Here is an 18,937-nt window from a genome sequence, read left to right as displayed (position 1 = left end):
GGTGCGAGTCAAAACCAGCTCCGGCACAGTGTCCCCCAAAATAACAACGGGCTGAAACAAGGATGCGTGTTGGCTCCTATCCTCTTCAACCTATATACGGCGGATCTGGGTGATATTCTTGTTAAAGCAATTGAGCATACACCTGATAAGCCCGACAGCCGGACCAATATTGACTGCCCTAAAGGCAAAACTGTTGCCAGCCATCAGCCATGGCCACCAGGAATTCCGGGGATGCAGGACGCCCTTCTCATCGCAGCCAAAGCATATAAATCAGTCTTCTCTATCCATAGGTTGGCAAGGAAGTGAAGGCTAAGACTCTCACTAGGCATGGTAAGGCCAGAATTGATGTGCCAAGGATGAGATAATAAAACTATACTTAAGGATTACAAGGGCCCCAACAAATTCCTTAAGACATCAACTGAGAGCCATCTTCGAGGGGACAAGCTCACCATGGCACACTTGTCTTGGCAAAGCGCTCAAGACTTTAAAGATGGAGGAAAAGAGCATACAATTACATGCAATCCCACGAAATGCCTGGAAAAAAGCCATAAACAGACAAGTCTGTGAAATGTCATTTGAATTCGATTTTAAATCTCTTCACTCCAGTCCCCACCTAGCCCCGCTGAACAGCTCCTACATGGCAGGCAAGGCACAATCCTACCTAAATGAGGCCCTGACACCACAAGCCCAAACCAAAATTCTCGCCATAAGATTATGCACATTAGGAATCACCGATTTTAACTCTCCATGGGCACTGTTAGAACTGGTGGTCTCGAGTTGGCAGAGGTGGGTAACACTGTCCAATTAAGGACCCTTGCTTCTAGTCAGGGTAAGGAGGAACCACTCTTCAGATAACCCCTGCTCACCCCCTTGGTAGCTTGGCACGAGCAGTCAAGCTTATCAAAGGCAATGTGCTAAGTATTTGTACCAACACTCACAGTGACACAGTGAAAACACCACAAACTGACTCCACAACAGTTTAGAAAAATAAAGGTATTTATTCTGAACTACACAAGACCAAAATGACAAAAAATCCAACATACACAGTTCAAGAATATGGTTTCAAAAGATTTCTTAAGGCTGCGTTAGAATTGTTCACAGTTGCGTCACGTTTTAGCCAACAGTGCCTTTAAATGCGACAAAAGTTCCAAGTGTAAGCTGTAGTGGTGAAAAGCAAGCGATGCGTCACTCCTGAGACCCTGGGGAGGCGATGCGACAACCCCGCTTGATGTAGCGGGAGTGTTGCAGTGACTTCGGTCTGTACGGGGAGGGATGCGATACCGGTGCACAGGTTTTGGTGGAAGCGGCTCGCAAAAGGTACGATGCAACGATCTTCAGGGCAGCGACGATCTCCGGTGCGTCGACGATGTGCGGCTCAACGTCGATCTTCTACTCTTGTGGCCCCTCGATGCGATGGCTCTGCGACGACTCTCGCAGCGACGTGATGCGGTCCACAAGCAAGCGGTGCGATGATCTCACCCAGTGACGGCAAGCTCTGCGACGATACTCACAGCAATGGTAATCTTCCCGCACCGGACTGGTGCGTCCCGCAAACGACTCTGGCAGCAGCAACAGGCGCCGCGGTGAGATCGGCCTTCGTAGCAGCAGGAATTTCCTCGCATTAACGGAGATGCGCTCTGCAAGCAAGCGATGCAATAAAACTTTGCAGAAAGTTCTTTAAATCTTGGTTTCCAGCTTCCCAACACAGGTACAACTTCCAGAGGCACCACACATGGGCCAAGCACTCCAGGAAGGACAGAACTCTTTCAGTAGGGTTCAGGGAAGCTGGGGGTGAAGCCCTTTTGTTCCTGGGACTTCTTAACAGGGAGCCAGCTTTTCTTCAGGCCCTTTGAGATTCCTTCAAGTAAGGGGACACAGCACAAAGCAAAGTCCTTCCACTCTCCTTGGCAGCAGCAGAGAACCGTAAGGACATTCTTCCTTCTTCAGTTTCAGCTTTCTCCTTGGCAGAGGTTCCTTCTTGATTCCAGGAGGATCTAATTTTCTGTAGTCAGGGGTCCTGTACTTCTACCCCTAAAAGTCTTTGTTCCCTTTGTGCAAGAGGGCTCTGAGCCCGGTCTGAACCAGTTCTGGGTGTTCCTTGAGTACTTTCTTTTCCTGGTTTCTCCTTTCCTTTCAGGGAGAGGGGCAGGGTCATCAGCCGCCCAGCAGGAGGTGGAGCCAGCACTGTGGAAGGCAGGCCCAGGGGCTATCCCCTCCCACCACTCAAGATGCAGTCATTCAGCTTAGGGCAGACTCAGCCAGCCTCCTGTGGGGTCCCCAGCCCCTGTCACTCTCAAACCAGACAGTCAATTCACAAACAGGCCAAGGCACACAGAAAGGTCAGACAATAGAACAGCAAATTTCTAAAAGTGCTGTTCTCAAACACAGGATTTAAAAACAACCTTTCCCAAAAGATGTGTTATTAAATTCTGAGTTCAGGGATACCAGACTTTTATATCCTACCTTGCTCCTATGGGAATATATGCTGGTAGCCACTGTAGCCAGCATTCCCCATGACAGCCTATGGGTAAGGTAGCCTTACAATAGTGAAAAACGAAAATGGCTGTCATTCACTACCAGAGCATGTCACCTGCACTAGTACATGCTCTACCTTTCACATACACTGTACCCTGCTCAAGGGGGTACCTTGGGCCTTCCATAGGGGTGACCAATGTGTACAGAAAGGGAAGGGTTAGGCCTGGTCAGTGGGGACACTGACCAGGAGGACATGGCAGTTCACAGACTGCACACAGACACTGCGGTGGCTGACCTGAGAAACCATTTCAGGGCTACTCATGTGGGTGGCACAATCAGTACTGCAGGCCCACTAGTAGCATTTGTATCACCAGCCCTGGCACACTCAGTGCACTTTACTAGGGACTTCTTGGTGATACAAATATGCCAATCATGGATAACCAATTACAATCATAATTTACACAGGGAGCACTTGCACTTTGACACTGATCAGCAGTGGCAAAGTGCTCAAAGCATCTAAACCAGCAAAAACGAAATCCAGCGCAGCGTCATTAATACAGGAGGCAGAGGCAAAAAGCCGGGGGAAACAACACCAAAGATGCCAGGTCTAACAGGCACGTAAAGGGGGAACTCACAAACTGCAGACTGTGCTCCTACATGAGGGAATTCTGGCTACACCTACTGTGCTGCTGCCCCACTCTTAGGAATGGACGCCGTTGACTCCTTCACCCAGTTTGTATCATCAAGGGAATCAAGACATGCAGCGAAGCATCAGCCTTGTGCTTTTCTAATACAACCACGATGACCCTGGCGAGACAGGGGAAATTTACTCACTTGATTTGCATGGCTTTAAAGGCTGCAAACAAACACATTTAACCAGGGTGCCCAGTACAGCTAATAATGGGGATAATGCAGCTTCCCCTCAAACAAATGCAGAGACCTGATCCTACTCACCTGTCCTACAGAAATTGTACCATACATATGGCTCCAAATGGAAGGCCCAAGGAGAATGACCTATAGACTACCGAACTAGAAAACCCCCAAGGCTTTATGCAGGTGCCTTGGAAACTCTGTACAAGGACTCATGACAATGACCCGGTGATGGCAGATTGAGTGGGTGTTGCGGGGAGGGGATATAGCACATGAATGACAAACTTTTATCGGTAGGCTCCATATTTTTTACTGTGTCCATCCTTTTATCTGCTCGTTTTTTATGCACTTTTACTGGAATTATTTTAATTAATTGTATGGTTAATAAATACATTCAAAATTCAGTGGTTAGCCGGTGGGTGTTGCATTGTTTTGGAAAAGTATAAGAACTGCCTGACCAACATAAGCTTGTTGGTGGCATAGAACGTCCACACAGTAGTGTTTTGTGAAAGTGTGTGGTGTAGACCAGGTAGCTGATTTACATATATCAGCTATTGGAATGTTCCTCAGGAAGGCCAGAGAGGCTCCTTTCTTTCAACTAGGGTATGCTCCAGGAGGAGTGGGTAGAACCCCTTTGGCTGATCATTTGAGGTGGAACTTGTCCATCCCTAATATAAATCCCTTTTCCTACAACATTATTCTCTTTATTTTCCCTTTGTTTCAGAAAATCATCAAAAACTTGAATCTTCAAAGGGTATGGGTTTAATGAGGCACAGCAATTTTCCATTCCAAATCCAAATGCATTTATCGTTTGATGTGCTCAATTAAGTTACCATAATAAGATAGTTATTATTCATTAACTTGATTACTATTTGCACTATTTGTGGATACGTTATCAGTGATGAATGAACCCTGGTTTAAGAAAACCCCAAAACATTTCAGGCAGTAAAATCTTGTATAACATACAGATAGGGTACTACATTCAGCCATCCGTCCCCATTCTCTTAAGTCTTATTAGCAATCAGAAATCACTGTCAGTCGTCAATCTTTTTTCCCTGGCATCTACCTCCAACAGCAGTTACCGTTGCAACACTTAAGAATATATCCAGATAGACAAATCCCTGTAGAAAGGCCCTAATCCATGCACTCTTCTGACATATGTGACTACTCTACGCATACCAGTGAATGGCTAGGAGTCTCATGTGGCTGGTTTTTACCATAATATCAACATACCACTCTCTTCTGTGAAAGCATGATTTTCTTTGTAAGGTGGCACTGGGTCAGGGCGACTTGGCAGCATCTTTTTTTCCCCATAAAGCTTCCTAGAACTGTCCTGGGAACTGGCTGGTTCATTAAAGATGTCCTGTGTGGAATTTGAATCGGAGAGTACCACAGCTGTGCTGTCTTGACTGCGCTCTGCAGAAATGGATAAAAATAGTCAAGGTCATTGAATAAGTTACCCTTACCCTGGAAAGCAGTAGTAAAGTGTTTGAAATTATGGTCATGGTAAAAAATAAAAAAATAATATGCAATTGGAGCTTTGCCACTGTTTATAGATACTTTTCTCTTTGGGATATTCTGTTTTGTTAAAGGTAACGCATATTTGAAATGCTGTGGAGAGAGAAAGCAACTACTATACTAACATTTATGGGAGCACAAAATGATTTTAGAAGTATGCTTGGGATATACCATGTACTTCTTCCTAAGTGAAACTTCATCTGTCAGTTACCAGCCAATTTGATTTATTAAATCGAATCAACTGTTAAACCAGACCTCAACTAAATAAGGAAAAGTTCTGTATCTGCAATTAGATTCATCATCAGAGGAATTCTATCCACACAGGTCCAGGATATCCAGGAATTCATTTATAAATAATGCCTTTCAATTGGAAACATATTTATAAAAAGACGATGTACTTAAAAGTAGGCAACTTTTTTAAAGCAGCAAATGTAATTAAAAAAGTCATTTAACCAACTATGGCACAAAACTCGAATCCAGAAAATAATTTTAAGCTGAAAAAACAAAGAGGTTATTGGTGCCCTTATACTAGATTGTAACTACTGTAAAATCTACAACTCTAGAAATCCAGATGTTGCACTGACCTTGCAGGGCATGGTCAATCAAGCAGTCTATTTTTGGGGTCAGAAGAGAAAGGATCCTCAGTCCCAACTATGTGTCTCATCATTGGGATGGTGGTAAGACCCAGATGGTATAGAAAAGATATGCAGGTCCACGCTAAACAACAGAGTTCCTAACAGCCCTGTATACTTGTTCCAAAGCAATACAGTGTTGCAGGAGCCCAATGCTGGAGTGAGGAGATGAGCGTGTTGCAGCAATGGACAAATTGGAGTGGATTTTAAGCAAGTGCTTGGCTGGCATGTACTCGGCTGGCTTTATGTATAATCCTGTAATAGGATAGTGATAAAAAATAATAATAATGAAGTACACCTCCAGCTAAAGGTCAATAATGCATCCCAAAGGAAAAAAACTAACTTGGTGAAAGACAAGAGGGAGTTTATTTTTACACCCAGGCTCTCCTCATATGGGTAGAAGATTAGAAGACAAAGTGGTAGACTATTATCACAGCAAACAATCTCACAGTGAAACAGTCTTGTTTGGGATCTTTAAGACCAAGAAATAGAAACGCTTATAATACTATCTTAATAGTGGAGGCTGAAGTGACAAATCCACTTGGGTAGTAGACATTGTGGAGTGGGAAGTTAAGAGACTAAATGGCAGGCTAAAACTGATGGACAGAAAATGTGAAAACATGACATTGTGCTACAGAAGCATTTCAAGATGCTGGCCTCACCTCCTTCATTAAACTGTACAAATAAGCTCAAAGTCTTGGAAACACTACAAGAGCCTACAGAGCGTGGATTTTGAGGATCCAGAGAATCTGAAAGGGAGACAACATTAACTTGTCATTGTTGGAATACTTAAGTCTAGACATCTTCATAAGAGCTACCCCACTCCCATAGACACTTTCCAAGCTGTCCGAATTCCCATTATAAACCAATGAAAAAAGCGAGAGACAAAGGGACAGCAGAATTGGTCATCAGGACAGAGAGAAATGCTGACGAGGAAGATAAAGAAGAGACAAGTGAATCTTGAATGTGGGCTGATTTTTTTTCTTCAAGACAGGAAAGTGAATTTTGTTCTTTGTCACATGACGTTAGGTCATGGTAAAGTAAAAAGATCAGAATTCATATGAACATGTAATTCCATTAAATCTTAAGATGATATACCTTCTTTTTCGCTTTACCGTAGGGCAAACTGTGTGGCCATGCATAAAATGGTGTCTCCCTTGTTTTGCTAATTCTGTGGATGTTCAAACTGCATATTTTGTCAGGGAGAACTGTCCCACAACTTTAGCAGGATATTATGGATTGAAAAATCAACATTTGCACCTAAACATGTGTTTCTACCTACACTGTATTCAGGTTTCTCTTCCCACTTTACTAAGAAGATCTTGTCTAAGGATTTTGAGTGTAACACAAATTTCTCATTAACAAGGTTGAATCATTAATGTCTCAAGTGAACCAGGTGGGTGCATTATTATGAACTTAGCATCCTGGATTTATGTGCATGAGGGGAGGTATCTCACCAAGTAGCAAGTGAATAGGGATTAATTCCAGATTGCTCTGGCCTGCAAAATTCTGTTAGCCAAGTTGACATACAAGTTGACATACCGCCAAATGCAGTGAAGGGGGCTCAACTGAGCACACTACAGAGATTAAATCAGGGGGACCCATCCAAACCTTGTGGTAATTACTGGGTTTCTCAGCATCCTTGGAGGGGGACAAGCATTTTAACCAGCAGATATGTCACCATCACCACCAGTATAAAAAACACAATTTCCACGTAAATCAGATTCAGGAAACACACACTTTACTGATGCATATCATGTCTTTGGGATGAAAATAAGGACTCCACATAGGGGATCAATGTTTTTTTTCCTTTTAGAGGAATGCTTGATGGGTCAACTCTCTGTCAGGGGGGCAGGTGAAGAGTCAGTCACAGCTACAATTAACCATCAGTGGCTCTGAATCCGAGACAAGGGGATAGTAGTCACATTAGTCTAGCTTTGGAAGTAGGTTCTGGGTGTACTGCTTTGCTTGGAGTGCTTAGCGCTCACCTTAGGAAGATGAAAAATCATAGATCATCATCAGACAGGAAGCGAGACCACTGGGGGCAAAAAAGAGAAGAAAAGATCGACTGGGCAAGGATGGTGCAGTTCTTCTAGCACATTTTTAGATTGTGTTGGATAATGCAACTATTTTTAGATACTGTAAAAGGAGGGCTTGGGAATACATAACATATATACTCTAAAACTTGTGCTTACATAAAGTAGCATGAATGATGAAGAAGGAGGAGTTAAACGCTCAGGAGTTCAAAAATAATCCATGGATAATCTGTGATCTTTTTTACATTAGACTTACCTGTAGCATGTGCTACTGTTGGCTATGGCATCCTATTAAACTCTTTCCTTACACATTCTGGTATTGGTGCAATGGCTCTGTAATACTGCCAGAGAGTGAAAATAAATAACTCCTTCCTGTAACCTGTAAAAAATCCATTTGTGGACTAGAAAAGGATCATTTTGGTCCCATACAATGTAACTTGTAATTTGAAACTCTTGGGAGACTTCAAAACCACACTCGGAACTCTCTACCCACCGAAATATCCAAGACAACGATATACGTATTGTAAGCAAGAACCACGCACTGTCGCTTGAAGTCCTTTTTTCAGTAAGGATACATACACGACATCCATAACCCTGCCAGTCAGGTACTGGCAGGAGTGTGCCTTAGAACGTAGACATGTAGAGAAGGGTCAGCCCAACTGGGGCAGGACAGGGGGAAGATCGGAATGTACCAACTTAACATTTGTGGCTAAATACAACACATCTCCTACCCCATAATACAACAGCTCCACAGAGTAGCGGCGCGAGATGAAAGTTTGGTCATAGACAACATTTTAACATCACCAGTGACACAGAAATAGGTAACCAACTTTTGCTTGTATGCCTGCTCCCCGGTCCCTATGTTAGTGCCTGGCCTATTTGTTTCAGATTCACCCGTGGATGGCCTCTGCTCATAAGCTGATATAGTAGATACACCCAATAGCCTCCTCAAAAGCTTCCTTCACGTTGACCATAGAGTTACTAACCAATTGCTAAATCTCTACAATCATCTGATATCCTTTCTGAAATATACTATTCACTTTTTGTACTACATAACATAGGACTTTGTAGAAATGTAACTCCTTTATCATGTTGGGTGTGGGAACCAGCAGACAGAAAAGTAAAACAGTTGAAATGGGACAAATCTGCCAGAGGGATGGGCAGCAAATGAAAAAGAAAAAGGAGATAAGTATCCACAGCAAGAACCACGCACTGTCAGCCCATCCTCGTCGCCAGTATTGTAAGCAAGAACCACGCACTGTCGCTTGAAGTCCTTTATTCAGTAAGGATACATACACGACATAACCCTGCCAGTCAGGTACTGGCAGGAGTGTGCCTTAGAACGTTGACATGTAGGGAAGGGTCAGCCCAACTGGGGCAGGACAGGGGGAAGATCGGAATGTACCAACTTAACATTTGTGGCTAAATACAACAATACGCATAATGACAAACAAAACCTCTGCTAAGGTTTGCTTTTGCAGTATGCTGTGTGGGCCTCTAAAAATCAATTTTATTTGATTATCTTTGGGTTGCAGTTCATCAATGATTTTTTTGTATTTGAAATCTGGAAGCCATGATGCAGCCTGACACTCCATTAAATGGCAATTTACAATTGCCCCTTAAAATGAGATGTATTGCTTAAAAAATCCTTGATCCCAGAACTGAAATTGTGCATGGTCATCTAGAAGTTAGCTTGTTTCGGAAGGACACTGCTGGTATCAGTAGACTGCATGTCTCAGGAGTCATCCGCCAACATTGAAATGGAGTATGCCATATGGGCAATTATTGAGTTTGTGTAAGAACCGTAGCATTCAGGGAGGTTATGAAATTATGAAAAAGAAATAGCCAATATAATTCAATCTTTTTGTACATCAGGTATAACTAAAGGAAAATTTGCAAGGCGTGGTGCAAAAGGCAACTGCTACATAATGAGCATTTGTTCAAAATGGTTGGTGAAACTAGAAATGAAGGATCAGATGTCTCCATTAGGTTTATTACCTACAATAAAGAATATTACAAGAATATTATAGGACGTAAAAGATCCTTAAGGCATTAGTGTTTGAGGCTGACAATATTATTGGCAGGGAAACTGCAGCTGCGGCACAGATGACATTTACGATGGTAACATCAGTTTGAGACTTCCCTATATATATATACACCTGGGAAAGATGAGAATTAATAGTTACACACAAGACCTGGCTTAAGGGTCAGCACTGTAAAGCTTGTTTAAAACATTGTGAAGGATTATGTGGTCTCATGTAATAAGTAATTGTAAGCTAAACTGAGGAAATTTTTGAATGATTTTAAAAGAAGTGCTACACAGAGAAATGTGAACAAAAAAATTCTGGATCACTTTCAAGCAATCCGAAATGTTGATAAGTTATACTGAGCGTTAAGAATGAGGAATTTCGATAAAAAGTGATTAGAGATCTATTAAACTTTGTATTAATTGACCCTGTTGTACCATCTATTAGAGGAGGTGACAGCATTTTGGTACTGTAAAGAAAGGAATCTGGGTACATACTTGACCTTAAGAGTTCTTAACTTGCTTTGCTCAAAAATTATGAAAACAATTGTGATAATCTGTGTTGATTTAAACTATTACAATGTACAAAGAACTGTTTATGTTTTACCATATGAAACACTGACGCTGGTGGGATGTTGATGTTCCAGTATTCTGGTGCCTAATATTGAACAATTTAATCTATATTTGAAGTTACAGTTTGCTGGGTTTCTGGAGATAAATGTAACACACTGTGTGCCTATTTTTGTGTGTAATTTCAAACATCCTGTATCATGGTACTACATTGAGTCACAAATGTAATACCATTTGTTCAGTATCAGTGCTTTATGCCTATGCCGCCATCCTCCTTTATTTTATTGCACTATGATTAAGGTAGAGAATTAAAAAAGGGAATCTTTCTTTCAAAATTTGTATATCTGACAATCCCAACTATCCTTCATTTTAGAATATGATCTCTGTAATGTTTCATAAATGATATTGCTCTGTACTCACACTGGTATTCAAGTGCTGTGCATCTCAGCTGAGAAGGTAAATCTGGCGCAAAGACACAAATAACCGAATAGAAAGAGGTTGGACCTTAGTAACAAAACACTGGAGACATTTCTCAAGCACTGCTTAGAACATTCCTCTGTATTATAATTATTTGTCAATATTTATATCCAGCGCAAGTTTAAAAGTAAGCCTGCGATGGGTGTGGCTTAGCGCCCGGCGGAGACGGAGGCTTCCATGTGAGCGCTCCGCAACGCCGGGGCGAACTAGCGGCCAACGGACTTCTACCTCTCCAGAAATGCCAGCGTCTATCGTCGGAAAGACCCAGGAATGCTCTGGGGAATCGTTTCCTTGCTTGGGTAGCCGTTTCCTAGGTTTTTGCAGCATTTCTCTTCACTCGCGGCATTACAACGGCCGCAGCCGCCATTTTGAATGACTTGAAACGCATTTACAGAATGGCGCTTATCTCCTCCTCATAACGAACAGGAGGACATGCGCTCTACTCGCTTCTGCAAGGCTGGCCACATGTTTCTTTTTATGATGCCTGCAATGACTGTACTATTGTGACTTTTTCCTTATTTTTTTTTCTTCAATGGATATATTTCCCTCTGCTGTTTGTTAATCTAATATTCGTCATACCAGCGGCCATTTTGTGCTCTATCCCTACATGAGGGCTTTTTGGCTCAATCAGTTTGGCATTTCCCTGCGCCTTTATACGACTTTTTGATATTCCTATGCCATTTTAAGGTGTCTTTCCTCTGAATCCTTTGGCATTATTCCTGCATGCTCCTGTAGAATCCGTTGTTCTCTCACCTACCTGTTGGTGTTCACACGGACGGAGTGTACCAGGTGCTAGCCTCCTTTCTTGGAAAGTATTACTCATCCTATGGATAGGAGTGCAGCTGGTCGTCTTCCTAAGACCCCAAGACGCATCTTCATTAAAAACTCCAAAGTGTTTTCTGCGTTGGCTCATTTGGAAGCTTCTCAGGCATCTGCTGACCAAATGTCGCAGTCCAGGCGGGACATCCAGTACAAACCTCAGGGAAGGCCAAAACGAAAAGACTCAAAAAGGATCCTCCATCACCTTCGGGCTCCTCTTCAGCTGTATCCATGGAGTTGTTGCTGGAGGATATACGAGCCCTTCGTCCCTTTATGGAAGAAAATAATACCAAGCTACAGGTCTTAACTGATAACTGGTCGCAGTTGGATACAAGAGTCACGACGGTAGAGCGTAGTGTTTCTTCTCTCCAGGAGTCATCCTCCAAGGTCACACATATGCAGTCGCAGATTTCCTCTCTCCAGAAGCAAGTTGAGGAGCTTGAAAAATCGTAATCGGCGCAACAACCTGCGCATTTACGGCCTGGCGGAGAATTGTGAGGGGAGTGACCCTATTGCTTTCTTCAAATCCTTCCTTCCTAAGCTCCTTCATTTACCAGAAAGTACTGTGCTTAATATCCAACGGGCACATAGGCTTGGTCATGCCTCTTCACCTGCTTCTGCCTCCTCCAGACCAAGGGGCGTCATCATGTATTTCCTGGAGTATACAGATCTACTTAAAGTCCTCTCAGCAGCCAGAGCTTCTCCTCGCCTCACATGGTCAGGATCCACCCTGTTCTTCGCGCAGGTTCACGCTAGAGCCACAGCCAACCGTCGCAAAGCTTTTTTGGATACGAGACCAGAACTTCGTTCCATTGGTGCCAGATATGGCCGCTTTCATCTTTGCCTCTTCAGAGTCACTTATAACAACAAGACGACGACTTATGAGGATCCTATTCGCCTTCGGAGCTTTCTAAACTCTTGCCAAACAACTGACATGGATTCCTCCAGTTCCTCCTCCGCTTTTCCTCCATGACTTTCCTAAGTGGCTATTGTTCTTTATTTGGATCACTCAGTTCCTGTTGATTTGGTCATGCTTGTCGTCCTAGTTTTTTCTCCTTTCTACAGATTCCCCTTTCCTTTACTTTCATCAATCTCTCTGTTCTCCTTCTCTTTATGCCTTCTTACTTATCACTTGTTTTTCTTTCCTTTGTCTATCTAATTGGATGATTCTTTTTTCCGTCTTTTTGACCCATACTCTCTCTCTGCTCATATTCATTCCCTTCCGCTCTCCCCTTTCTTTATTTCTATGATCTTTTATTTATCAGTTTAAACTTATTCTGGACTTTGCTCTCTTTTCTCTTAGAGCACCCTTCTTTTCCCTCTCGTCCACCTTCGTTACATCTCTCGTCATCTCACTTGCAATTGCTTTTTTCTATTTTTCTCTCTTTTGCCATACTTATTGTCCTTTTGTCTCTAATTTATTTTTTTCTCTTACTTGTTTTCTATTCTGGGCTTTCTCTTTGACTCATTTTTTCGCTAATCTTAATCTATCTTTTAAATTATGTCATTAAAAATAGTTACATGGAATGTTAAGGGTATTAATTCTCCTATCAAAAGACAGAGAATTTTATCTCACCTAGCTCGTTTAAATGTTGATGTTGCATTTTTACAAGAAACTCACTTGTCTGACATAGAATCTGCTAAACTCAAAAGAGGTTGGGTGGGCGAAGTTTATTATTCCCAAGGAGATGGTAAGAGTAATGGAGTTGCCATTTTATGCCATAAAGCTCTATCCCTTTCTTTGCTTGCCCAGGAGTCAGACACTGAAGGTCGTTGGACATATGTTAAACTGTCTCTTAAGGGTGTTCCAATTTCCTTTCTTAATGTATACGCTCCCACTGGTGGAGATGCCATTTTTTGGCATGCGCTCTCCCATCATATCACCAGATGTATTGATGATAACTTCATCTTAGCGGGGGACTGTAATCAGCCCTTTGATCCCTTCCTCGCTAGGAATTCTAAAGCCCACTATGTTCCAAACAAATCCCATAAACTTTTTTTCCCAAGCCATTTCCCAACATAAGCTCATCGATGCCTGGCCCTTATGTAATCCGGAGGCACAGGAATTTACTTTTTATTCTCCATGCCATCACTCCCAATCCTGGATTGATTATATTTTTGTTACCCATAACATTGCCCAGACTCTTACTCGTGCAGATATTGGTCCAATTTTACTCACGGATCACGCCCTTACCTTAGCTCAGCTTGACATCTTTCCCAAACCAGTTGGACCCAAGCGTTGGCGCTTCAATAATATCTTCTCTTGGATACCAAGTTTACTATCTCCTTTACTGAATTCTGGAATGAGTATTTTTCCTCAACGATACTCCTTCCATTCCACAGCATACTATCTGGGATGCTTTCAAAGCAGCGGCGAGAGATTTTATAATTGGCTTTGTGGCAAAGAAACGGAAAAATGCTCGCAAATTTACGGCCGACCTTCTCCTTGATATTAAGAAAATGGAGCACTCTTATTTCACCTCTCACTCGCAAGACAGTTAACAGCCCTGGTTAATGCTAAAAAGAAGGTTAACAAAAAGTCTACAGAAGATGCTTCCCTGTACTTATTGAAATCAAGTGCAAAGTTTTACGGGGGCAAAAATAAGGTTGGGAAAGTTTTAGCTAATTATCTGAAAGTTAAACATAACAAATTGAATATTGAATCTATCTATGATACACACTCTATTCTTAAACATAAAGATACAGACATTCTCACTGAGTTCTCTACTTTCTATACAACTTTGTAGTCTTCCGAAACTCAACCCTCTTCTCAGTGCCTGGATCGCTTTTTCTCCAATATACATAAACCTGCCCACTTTCCTCTTGATCTCTCTCATTTAGAGCTTGATATCTCTCAACAGGAATTACTCACAGCACTCCAAAATCTCCAAAAAGATAAAGCCCCTGGACCGGATGGCTTTACCGTTGAATTCTTTCTTCATTTTTCGAACCTTCTCATCCCCAAACTACATTCCCTCATAGATACATTCCTGGCTTTAGGTGCTTCCTCAGGTTCTTTCTCTGACGCACACATTTGTCTGATACCGAAGGAAGGGAAAGATGCTAAATATTGTAAAAATTGCAGACCAATCTCTTTGGTCAATATTGACTATAAAATATTTGCTAAATCTCTTGCAGCTCGTCTTGACCTTCTCCCAGATCTTCTGGGTGAGGAACAATCAGGTTTCGTCAAGGGTCGATTTATCACTGACAACACCAGACTTTTATTTAATGTTTTATCCAAATCTCATCACTTACCCCACTCCCTCGCAGCGATACCTCTAGATGCTGAGAAAGCATTTGATAGGGTAGAATGGATTTATCTTTTTCATACCCTTAAATGGTTTGGTTTTGGTTCCAAATTTATTTCTTTGATTTCCTTACTATATTCTAATCCCCCTGAAGCAGTTTGTGTTAATGGCCAAGTTTCCTCCTTTTTTAATTTGGGGAAAGGTGTTCAACAAGGTTGTCCCCTATCTCCCTTTCTCTTTAATTTGGCCCTAGAACCCTTTTTATCTAAACTCCGTCAAAATTCTGACATCCACGGATTTCAAATATCAAACTCCCAAGTTAAGTTGGCCGCTTATGCGGACGATATTTTACTTTTCATTTCTAATCCCACTGAATCTATCCCTGCCTTTCTTGCTGAAGTGAGAGATTACTCCCAAATATCTGGTTACAAACTCAATAATGACAAATGTGAGATCCTACCCTTGACGAAATTCACTTTCAAACCCGATTTTAGTGCCTCCAATTTTACCTGGAGTTCCTCACATATTAAATATCTTGGTCTGCATATCACACCTTCTATCCCTTTGTTTAACTAAATGTACTCAAAAACTGTTGGACTTAACGTCCAGATGGCACCCTCTTTACCTATCTTGGTGGGGCCGTCTCGATACTATTAAAATGATGTTATCTCCTATAGTCCTCTATACTATCTCTAATATTCCAGTGTCCATTCCCTCTAAATTTTTCAAAAAGATTAACTCAATGTTATTGTCTTTTCTTTGGAACAACAAAAAACCTAGAATGTCCCTTGCTCGACTGATTCGCCCCAAATCAGAAGGCGGGGTCAATTTTCCCGATTTCCCAGCTTACCATAAAGCGTTTTTGCTAAGGCAAGCTTCCTTTTGGTTACAGGATCCCACTTCTCCCTGCCCCTTATGGGCTAAATTTGAACGCCTCCTTCTTTCTCCCTTATCTTTTGCTGAGTATCTTTCTTTCTCCCGTAAACCCTCTTTCATTCCTAACCCCATTCATAAATTTACTACTAAATTGCTCCTTCAAATATTGCTGACTTCCTGTCCTCTACTATCTGGCACAATACCTCCCTCCTCATCCGTAACAAACCCTTCTACTGGAAGGCATAGCGCCGAAGAGGGTTGATATGGATCTCCCAACTATTTTCGCAATCTTCTTTCATATCCTTTACTACTCTTCGCTGCCTCTATGGTTTACCTGCTTCTTCTTCCCGTAATTATCTCTTGCTTAAGGAAGCAGTATTGGCAACTTACACTCGCCTCTCTCAGACACACTCCTCTCCTGCTTCCCCCACCCCCACTTCATTACTCCATTCCTTTTTACGCACCACTCTCAAAGCTTCCTCCATTTACAAACATCTCCATACCAGTAACTCCATTAGGCCCAAATCCAAAGTGGAGGAGTGTTGGGAACACAATCTCACCACATCCGGATCAGTTTCTTTATGGGATAAGATATGGATTAAGATCCGCAAATCCTCGAGAGCGGCAACTCCGACACAGACCATGTTCTTCATTTACAATAGGCTTCTTTTTACCCCCTCTGAACTCCACAAGCGCTTTCCAGACACTCCCCACATATGTTGGTCTTGCTCATTCCCACAAGCGACTCTGTTTCATATGCTGTTTCTTTGTAAATCTGTCCATGACTTTTGGTTGCAGGTATGGGCTCAAATCAAAGTAATTTTTCACACTTGTATTCCCTTTTCTCACACTAACATTTTTCTAGGAAGTCTTTCCTCTTGTTGGGATGCTGTTGAATTGAACCTTCAGATTATTGATTTATTGTTAGCTGTTGCATTTCAACAAATTACAGCCAATTGGAAGAACTTTTCCAATATTTCCTTTAAAGTGTGGTGGTACAACGTTTGCCACAACCATAGACTGGATACTGCTTTTGTTTTTCCAGCCCATATGGCTGCAAAGCGCATGGCCTTATGGCTTCCTGTCAAGCTTTATCTTGATGTTTCTGCTAAACGCTTGTTTCACCCGTTACCCTCGCAACAAGAAGTCTCCAAACCCCCTTAAATAGCTCCCTACATTCCTCCTTTTCTTTGTTTTACTATTTTTATGCTCCTTCATTGTACATTAATTTTTGTATAAACACTGTTTTTTTCCCTTTCTTTAGCTTTATTGCCCAGAATTTTTCTTATTATTATTGCTTATAACTATATTGTTCTCATTACTTACCAATGTTTTCAGCATTTTATACTCTTATATTCTGTATTGACACCTTATTTTCCTTCTTATATCAAATAAAGTTTTTCTTGAACTTAAAGGTAAGCCTGCATAAGTGGAGCAAATGGGCACTACGAGGGGCCAGATATACATAGGTAATTAGTTGAGATTACCAAATGGGTAATTTTTGGGTTTCGCTATTTGGTAATCGAAAACACCAATGTACGAAAGTGTGCTTTATACTATCTGCAATTCCCCATGGGTCGCAAATAGACCAACCTCATTACTATTCATGAGGCAGGTCTCGGTTTGCGACCCATTGGGAATCGTAAAAATCACAGGGATGGTGGTCTGTGACCACTGCCTGCTCCTAAAATAAGTTTTTACAAACATTCACAAAGGGAAACTAGTGAGGTCACTTCCTGGGACCACTTCTCATTTGTGAATGGGTTACCATCTACTTGAAGAAGTGGAACAATGCGAATGTTTAGCAGCCACATTTCGGTTGCAAAACATTCACACATACCACTGTGATTCGGTATTAGGGGATTAGGGAGAGACGCCCTAAACACACCACTTCCTAATACCGAATCGCAAACCCAATTTGCGACTTAGTAAGGCTACCAAATCACCAATTTGGCATTTGTACATTGAAAAATGCTTTTTTTAATTTGCAACAGTCCAATTCTGTGAATCTGCTGGTCTGCGAAAGTAAAAAAGCTTTGCACATCCGACCTTGTATCTTTCAATGGAGCCCAAGAAGAAATAGATAGTGTTGGTGCTTGCAACATTTGCTGTACAAGAGGAACAAATAGCATTTACATTTTTTTTAATTTAAGAAAGAAATCGTGTAACCTCAGATTTAGCATTTTATGATTAGTATGTACATGTGTATTGTGAACTCCACTGACCAGGGTGTCTGTATCGGTCTAGCTATATCATGCATAATCTGATGTCGCTAATATGCATGTTAGATACAAGAACAAATGCTCAATGCTACAATATGATAGCTAGTGGAGTAGAGTACAGCATCTTTTGCCCCATCGGCTGTATGTTACTGGCTATAGTGGCTATGTTCTACTCAGATTTTTAATTACTGGGCAGGGGGAGAAAATGCCACTGCCAGGTGGGGCTGGATTTAAGTTAATGGTGGCACTGTACATTTCTACACCACTGGCAACCATATTTACAGTACACACTACCACTACTCTTGCTCAGATTCAATGGGTCTGTTGCACAGCATAAGATACACCCTCTCCTATCATCGCGGAACATAAAAGGACTGAAATATGGGACTGTGTGGTCTTCACACACTTAGAGATAAGATCGACATAGAAGCAGGAAACACATTTATTCCCATTAACAGCAAAAGCAATGCCCTACACATGGGGAGGAACACCTTTGCTTTCCCTCATTTAGCACTCACAGCAGATTGATGGGCTATAAATGGGGACTACAAGGCTTGCCATTCCTAATACATAAAAACAGTAGTTAACTTGGAAAGTAGATACTTGTATTAGAGCAGAGGGTCCTAGACACTTTATTCCTCACTTTGCTAAATGTCGGTGGTCCAAACTTAGATAACCCACAATTTTATTCGGGTGTTCACTGGATATGCCAGGTAATGAACTCACGTACCCTATGGATAGGGAGGCTGGGGTGGAGTAGGGGAATGGGGGAACAACTTCTTGGATATGGCACTAAAATAGGTCAAATGCAGGACCCAGGAGATTTTATAAATAATGGGAACCAGGAATTCAGTAGATATCTGGATAAACCGGCACCTATAAGGACTTAGTTTACATTCTACTCCATACTTTCATACCAGGGCATTCCACATAGATTTCTTGTTGGCATCTTTAGATATCGGTCCACTAGAAGTGACTGTATTCTCACGCTGCGTACCCTGTGAGATCACTCCCCACCTGCACTTGATCAGGAGCTACGTGCAATGGATGTCCTAGGCCCAAGTGTGAAGATTCCTTTCGAAGGCTTTTTGGATGCAGTGTTTAGGAACTTAGGTTCAAACAGATTCTGGAGAATTTCCAGATCAATTAGGGTTCGGTCTACAGC

At 41.9% G+C, this 18,937-nt stretch overlaps 1 protein-coding gene across 4 annotated transcripts in view; it reads right to left on the bottom strand.

Annotated features, from left to right (window-relative positions):
* The window catches only part of CABIN1 (calcineurin binding protein 1), a 1,446,726-nt gene that overhangs the window by 597,434 nt on the left and 830,355 nt on the right, over positions 1-18,937 (bottom strand). For 2 of the 4 annotated variants that reach the window (XM_086942775.1, XM_086942777.1), the window contains exons 28-29: positions 6,158-6,244; positions 4,579-4,761 (exon numbers count right to left, since the gene is read on the bottom strand). In XM_086942775.1, coding sequence (XP_086798901.1) covers positions 4,579-4,761; positions 6,158-6,244 — 270 coding nt within the window. The remainder of the gene's footprint in view (positions 1-4,578; positions 4,762-6,157; positions 6,245-18,937) is intronic. The other 2 variants (XM_086942778.1, XM_086942776.1) reach the window with 1 other exon arrangement.

This window comes from Lissotriton vulgaris, chromosome 11 (genome assembly GCF_964263255.1).
Source record: "Lissotriton vulgaris chromosome 11, aLisVul1.2, whole genome shotgun sequence".
In the NCBI taxonomy this organism is placed as follows: Eukaryota; Metazoa; Chordata; class Amphibia; order Caudata; family Salamandridae; genus Lissotriton; species Lissotriton vulgaris.
This window is presented reverse-complemented; position numbering and strand designations above follow the sequence as displayed.